Source organism: Fusarium musae, chromosome 2 (assembly GCF_019915245.1).
Source record: "Fusarium musae strain F31 chromosome 2, whole genome shotgun sequence".
NCBI classification, from domain to species: Eukaryota; Fungi; Ascomycota; class Sordariomycetes; order Hypocreales; family Nectriaceae; genus Fusarium; species Fusarium musae.
The window spans coordinates 2,003,310-2,010,470 of NC_058388.1; the positions used below are offsets into that span (position 1 = coordinate 2,003,310).

The 7,161-nt window shown below is 49.1% G+C and overlaps 2 protein-coding genes across 2 annotated transcripts; one reads left to right on the forward strand and one right to left on the reverse strand.

Annotated features, from left to right (window-relative positions):
* Positions 1-77: 77 nt before the first annotated feature.
* Positions 78-470, reverse strand: J7337_002560 (uncharacterized protein; the record flags this gene model as incomplete). The annotated part of the gene is made up of 2 exons (XM_044820287.1): positions 78-277; positions 326-470. 2 exons carry the CDS (start codon positions 468-470, stop codon positions 78-80), a joined length of 345 nt encoding a protein of 114 aa, XP_044684587.1.
* A 3,916-nt stretch (positions 471-4,386) lies between these two features.
* On the forward strand, positions 4,387-6,663 carry J7337_002561 (uncharacterized protein; the record flags this gene model as incomplete). Its single annotated transcript, XM_044820288.1, has 4 exons — positions 4,387-4,542; positions 4,674-4,731; positions 4,882-5,588; positions 5,683-6,663. The coding sequence occupies 4 exons, from the start codon at positions 4,387-4,389 to the stop codon at positions 6,661-6,663; spliced, it is 1,902 nt and encodes a 633-aa protein (XP_044684588.1).
* Between the last annotated feature and the right edge of the window lie 498 nt (positions 6,664-7,161).

Below are 7,161 nucleotides of genomic sequence, written 5' to 3' on the forward strand. Positions count from 1 at the left end.
GTTGATGCAAACAGCTTCGCCTGAGTTCGAATATACAGCCCAAAACTAGAGTCGATTGCCACCAACGTCTATTCGTTTTATGCTGCGCGCCCCATTGTTCCATAGCCCTGTCCTCCAGTCTGCACGTTGTCGGAGTAAATGCCAGGCGCAGGTCCTGTCGCAAAACGGCCCTCGCGCGCCTGTTCTCGTCGATCGTAGTAGATGTACTCAAGGTAGAAGGCGTGGATATGACCTGGAAGGAAGCCAAGAAGAGTCAGGCAGATGTTGATGAACAGATCTGAGAAGGTTAGCATTGAGTGCAGCCCGATAGAGAGATGTTGCATACCCATTCCACATCCTGCAACGGCCCAGACGCCGATGGGAGGGACTGCGACCACATTAGTTCTACTCTGCATTATACGATCAGGTGGAGTCTGCGACTGACAGAAAATTGTAATAAGGATCAGGAAGACGGCAGAAATAGCACCCATAGTCGCGACTCGATGATGCAAGGTTGAGAAAAGGTTTGGAGGTAGTTTTGTCGGTGACTCAAAATGTCGCGAGTTCGCGTTCTGTTAGCTGAGAGGATATGTAGCTGACGGAGGGAGAAAATAAACAAGCAAGGTCGTCGCGGAAGCCGTCTGAAAATGTGCGCCACGTGAATAATTCCAAGTAACGTGAGGCCTTCGCTACTAACCTGTCACGCATATCTACCTTGGGTATTCTTGATTGTAACGCCATGGAAAGCTATGACGTAGGCCACGTTGGCATACACTTCGCCGTGACAAATCCCAGGAAACCATCTTGTGGCGAAGCAGCTCATGCCCTGGTAGTAATAGTGATATTTTCTACGAAAAAGGATCAACCCTGATCTTGACATCCGGGTCAAGGAGATCAACCTTAGCATGACACTGAACGAGGGATACCATACAACGTAATTCCCATGCACTATTATCAGAAGTGTGTAAGATCTTTGGCATGAGGAACCTATTGTCACTGGCCTATTGAATCATTCACCAGTGAATTCTGTCCAATTACATCCAGGGATAACAACAATACAAGAGGCTAGGATACTGTAGACCACCACTAACGTGACAATGCTCAGAACGTCACTATCACCTGCATCATGTTGTTCATATCACAGCGCTTCCTCTCTTGATTAGCACTCCACTGGAACGTAGAGTTGCAGTGATTCTTACGTACCCATCCCCTCTAGCCAGTGCCGCGTTGCAAAGGTGCATCGATGAGCGAACATGTGATTGATGAGCTACCTATCAGAAGGTTTTTGTGGCTAATAGGTACGAGCTGCGAAAGTCCGGTTTCCAAGACGAAGGATGTGGCTGAGCTCCATGGGACAGTTCTTTTACATCGGACGAGCTGCTCGTCACTCATCGACCATTGTGGAAGTCGAAAACTTACCCAGGTACCAAGTCCCACCGCGGGCTAAGATCGAAGGAGTAGAGACAGATTCTCTCCATGATCAAAAGTATCCTTCTGTCACCTGGCCATCTTCATATTGAGAAAGAAGGGGAGAAAACCCAAAGAATGAGAAAATATGGCTTAACTGTATGCTACAGCACAGTCGAATGTAGATAAGAAATGGTTTTGCTCAGATGTTATATTATCGTGTCTTCGCTTTTTGTTGGGAAGAATGAGCAGCCTTTCTCAGAGTGTTCGATTCGTACACCTCTGTCTTCACGCCAAGCTGAACATCGTACCCTTTCAGGAGGAGGCAAGAAAACTTGAGACCTTTATCCTAACTGATGAAAAAGGCAATTTAGTCTAAGTTTAGGGGTCTTTGCTGAGTTTATTTTGATATATTCTTCTTAAGTCTTATGTTTTCTTGCTCCCTGAGACCTTTCTAAAGATGAACCTGAGCTACTGATCCGAGGTAAACCCGTATTCTAGCTAAATGCTGTTGACTATTGCAATCCTTGTTGGCCTCCAGCCGAAACTCATGTCTGGCATGGTGATACTCTGGTATGACATAGTGACTGACCTTATAGCCCCGTATCCGTAGTCCTGAAAGAAAAGAACAAGTTAATTAACATTGACGGAGGCTCTATTTATAGCTGAGATAGTATTGGTTAAGGCGATCAGATAATCTCGCTACTCTAGAAGTTTGAACGGGATTCATTTGCGTCCTGGCCTCATACCTGCTCAGACCATATGATGATATGAACTACGAAGACTTGCGGCCTGTTTCGGTGAACTTCTTGGCTATCAGCCCTCGCCCTGGGATTTAGAACATGAATTGTAATCCCCAACTCATGATAAGCGCTGTTGCCCATCCTGTACATCGTAAAGCCGCTCTACGTTTATCCAAAAAAGTTGGCTCATCAATCGACCTTGTATAATATTACATTCACAACGCAGCAGACGTCATGTGCAGACATAATTCGCTGGCAAGCTGGGAACTCAGTATTATGAAGATCCAAAATCAAGTGGCAGCAGAAAAGAGAAGAGGTGAGGGGGTCTACATCATTGTGGACTGACTGATGTAGTTGGAGCGAGGTTGATGACGCCTCACCTCAGGCGGTAAATAATGGATGTGTCCGCGCACGGTGGAAATCTCGCCTGACTGATAATGTATTTCTGCTATTCTTATAGTACCTGTTTGGGTAACTATTAAAATGTCACAAAGTGTAAGCCAGATGAGTGTGAACCAATATATTAGCGTTTGAAGAGCGTCTTGTCTTGTTGAATCAGTGGCAGCACAACGGAATCGGGGTCTGGAGCAGGCTCCGATAATGAGGCTGGCACTGTCCTGTTGCAACAGCTTTCGCCCTGCCTGACCGGAGATTGCTGTTAGTCGACCGGCTACAACAGTGTCTGCGGTTGACAGGTAGTCACTTTAGATTACTATTATGAATCTGTTAGCCTGTTCATATGTAACTTAAACCTCAGCGGGATTGAATTGAGTTGCTGGAACATTATTATCAAACGCCTTGAACCCAGCACAGCAACTTCGCATCCAATCCTTTCCCTCGGCACCTCAGTCATGCATACGCATCGTGAAATGTGGTTGGCAATGATAATTACGCGTGGTCGCTGCGAGAAATCAGCGGGTTGGGAGAACGAATTACCAACTGTCAAAAACGTGGAGTATGGGCGGTAGGGTTACTTGTAGTCTTGGGCCTCTTGGCAAAGGTGCCTTACCTTAGTAGTACCTTATTCGTGACGATATTGATGTGCTGAGAACTTGGGCGGAATGGCAAAATTTCGAATTATCAACCCGAGTTTGAGATGGTAGGATTCGGACCCATCGGAAAGTGAAGATTTTCAAGCCGGCTTCCAAACTATCCCAACTCAAGAGCGGCTGCGTCAGGTTCTTTTGACTGCATTATCACACGTTGAGGAGGTACAAGCCGGAGCATATTTATTTTGTTGATAAAAAAGTTTGGTGAGGCACTTAGGTAAAGAAATACCGAGAGCAGCTTTTCGATGCCAAGGGCTTGAACACCCAGAAATTATAATCAGGCCAAGAAACGTTTACGGAACATTGGTCCGTTAAACGTTGCCTTCGTCAATTGACTTCAACGGTCAATAGGTAGCTTAGGTAAGTATACCTATCTATGGTTTATCAGAACACCTTATTCTGAGCCATGAAGGTGTCTGGATCACAAGAGTATCCGGATCTGGACATTATGAGATAGCTTGCGTTTATAGTCCGCTATTTCAAGTACTGTACCTTAGGTATTGAAGCCGCATTTCTCCTTGCAGGTGACCGTGGCTCCCCATTCTCAACACAAAGCTGTCTGAGTGCGCCAACAGCGGACGTTAATAGTAGAGCTTACTTGATAGTTTGAGCTTCGATAGCAATAGACAATTTTTCAACGCCTCCAAGAGCAATAGCTGCCAACTTTTTGCAGAACCCACCTTCCACAGCTAATCTCTTATGACCTAACGATAATATGATAAGTTATGCTGCCCATGAAGTTGAACAATCGCCCTTCATTCGTGGCCGGCTCTTTAAATAGCCTGGTAGCCTGTGCTGACATTCTCCACAACATTACCTACGGGGCCTGATCCCCTGGGAGAGAAAGCACCCGCCTCAGGCCCATTTCGTGTTTGGCACCAACTCCCCTGAAGGCTGGACCTTGGAAGCTGCCATTTCAACTACTGGCCACATCCACATCCGTTCCGCTTCCCGTAAACTTCCCGCTCACTCACCTCACGTATACCTTTCTACCTCTTTCATCGCGAGCTGGCCGGGCCACGGGCTAGTTGCACATAATATTTCTTTGCCTTTCGATTGTTTATCACTACGACGATCTCAAGGAATCTACGAGATCCCCTCGTAGTTCGCCGCTGCCGCCTCGTCCGCGCTGCCAGCAAATCAGATACTGATTCTTCTCACCTCCCAAACTCGCAGCCGACCCTCGTCCGAGCGATTTCGTAGCGAATATGGCCTCACAGCAACTTCCCCAGCTTAACATCGATCGATATGTTGTCATCCATGTTGCGACTACCTGCGACGAGCACGGCGTTTATGTGACAAAAGACTCGGCCGAAGTAATTGAGCTTGGTTGGATCCTGGTCGACGCAAACTCACTTGAGGAGGTGAGAAACACCATCCTGTCCCGGCCAAAACCCTCCCCCCAAAATTTTCCATGTGTTCCAGATTCTTCCCCCAGAAGCATTCAATGCCTCCGTATAGCACACCGATTGCTGACTAGCCTTGTCACTACCAGATTACGCATGAGAGCGTCCTTGTCAAACCCGTCAATACTCCAATTACGCCCCTCTGTAGTAAGTTTTCTTACGCTAATAGCTCCTTTTCCATCACATATACTCCATGCCGCACTCTTTCGTCCAGACAATTGCCCAAATGCCGAAACCCAGTATTGCTAGACTTTCATGTCGAGGTAAAATATTTTAGCTAACCCACTGTTTTCGCAGCCAGCCTGACAACCTTGACTTGGGAGCATGTTCGAAACGCTGGTACCTTTAGAGACGCTATCACCCGATTCGATACATTCGCTACCGAGTATTTAACCTCGAAGAACCTCGATTTCGTCTTCGTCACTCTTGACGCATGGGACCTCCGTGTTCAGCTGCCTCGTGAGGCCCGCGACAAGGCTGTGGTTCTCCCTCCTTACTTGCAGCACTCACGCACTTTCGATCTCCGCACCGAGTATCAGCGATGGCAGCAACACCACCCCGAGTCTCTGCCATTCGGACCTTCGATGCTCTCCAACATTTGCGCCGCTCTCGAGGTTGAGCCCGTTCAGTCGAGTGCTCCGATTAAGCACAACCTTCCATTTCACCTCCAGGCTCTTGCCCCTGCCTCGCCACGACGTGCAATGGAAGAGGCTGTCACTCTTGCCCGAGTCCTCCGGGGGTTGATTCGTAAGTCGCAACCTCCCCAGGAGCATCCCGATGTCTTGACTCGGCCCATGGATGCCCGGGCCGATGTTCGAGCTTTTCTTTCGGAGAGGAGCAAGGTTCTTCACATGTCGGGACTTCCACACGATACCACTCAGTCAGAGCTCGAGAGTTGGTTCACTCAGTTCGGTGGTCGACCCATTGCATTCTGGACTCTTCGAACCCCTGAACAGCATAAACCTACTGGTACCGGATTTGCCGTATTCTCTTCCCATGAGGAGGTAAGTCTAATAGCCCCCTCACCAAGTCTCCTTTTGCGCCATTTCCATCTTCTTGTCGCCAACATCCGTTATCTGTTATGCTAATCAGTTATAGGCCGCTGAGAGCCTTTGTATGAATGGTCGTGCCCTTAATGAGAAGGCCATTGAGGTCTCGCCCTCCTCTAGCCGTGTCCTCGACCGTGCTCAGGACATACTGACTCCTTTCCCTCCTAGCAAGAACCGCCCTAGGCCTGGTGACTGGACCTGTCCATCTTGCGGGTTCTCCAACTTCCAGCGTCGAACTGCTTGCTTCCGATGCTCGTTCCCTGCTGTCGGTGCTGGCCCTTCGAACGATATGGGTAGCGGCAATAACAATTACGGTGGCGGATATGGTTACGGACCCCCTGCTATGATGCCCCCCCCTCCTCACGGTGGCCACCATGGGCCTATGGGTCATGGCGGTGGTCGTATGGGCGGCAGCGGTGTGGTACCTTTCCGTGCTGGTGATTGGAAGTGTGGTAACGAGGTCTGTGGCTACCATAACTTCGCGAAGAACGTATGCTGTCTTCGATGTGGTGCCAGCCGCGCAGGCGCAGCTGTTGTTGCTGATTCTGGATACCCTTCTCCCATGGACAATGCCTCTCAGTACGGTATGAACCAAGGATCCATGGGAGGTGCTCCAGGACCCGGCCCATTCGGCTCTGGTACCTCCTTCGGCGGCTCTGGTGGTAGTTATAACCAACAACACTTTGGAGGCCCGCCCAGCCACTACCTTCCCTCTGGCCTCGGAGGTGGCGCTGCCGCCTATCCTAGCTCGCTGAACACCCACGGCAGTTTTGGATCCGGACCTGCTTCCCATGCGGCTGGCCCTTTCGATAGTCGTGCTGCTGAGGCTGCCTTCCAGTCAGCCACCAATGGGCCTGCATCTGGTGGACCATCAAACAACTTTTATAACAATAACGCCAACAACAACGGTGGCAATACTGAGAACGACCCCTTTGCTTTCCTCTCCAGCGGCATTGGAGGGCTTTCAGTTAGTGGAGGAGATGGCCGCCAGAATGGTGGTTCTGCCCCTCCTAACAAGTCGCCTGCTTAAACAGTAAAAGATTGTTACAGCCCATCCGCTGTGTGTTTCCTGGGTCAACCCTCCATGTATATGGACCCGGGTGATACGTGCCGCTTTATTTTTTCGCGAATTTTTCTTTGATGATGAACATAGATCATTTGCGACTGCAAACTCTGTGCTATCAGATCTATCAGAGGGAAGGTGGAACGGTGTGTGTATTGGTTTGGCAGGTCTGGTCGGAGTGACGGATAATTGATTATAAGGTGGGATGTGTTACAAAATTTCAAAGGTTGGGAAGACAAAAGTGACTTGCTTACTTTACTGGGACCAGGGCCTCCTTTCTCTGGTGTTGCCGGTTGAGTCCATATGGTACGGACTTTGCTTACTGGGGCCGCTGTCTGTTTTATGTTTTGCAAGACTGGAGACGGCATGTTGCGGCTCTTCTTTCCTTTTGCCATGAGGGCAAAGGAAGATCTGTAGAGCTGTTGTGGTCTCTAGGGGCTTCAGGGGCTGGTGGTGGTATTGCTG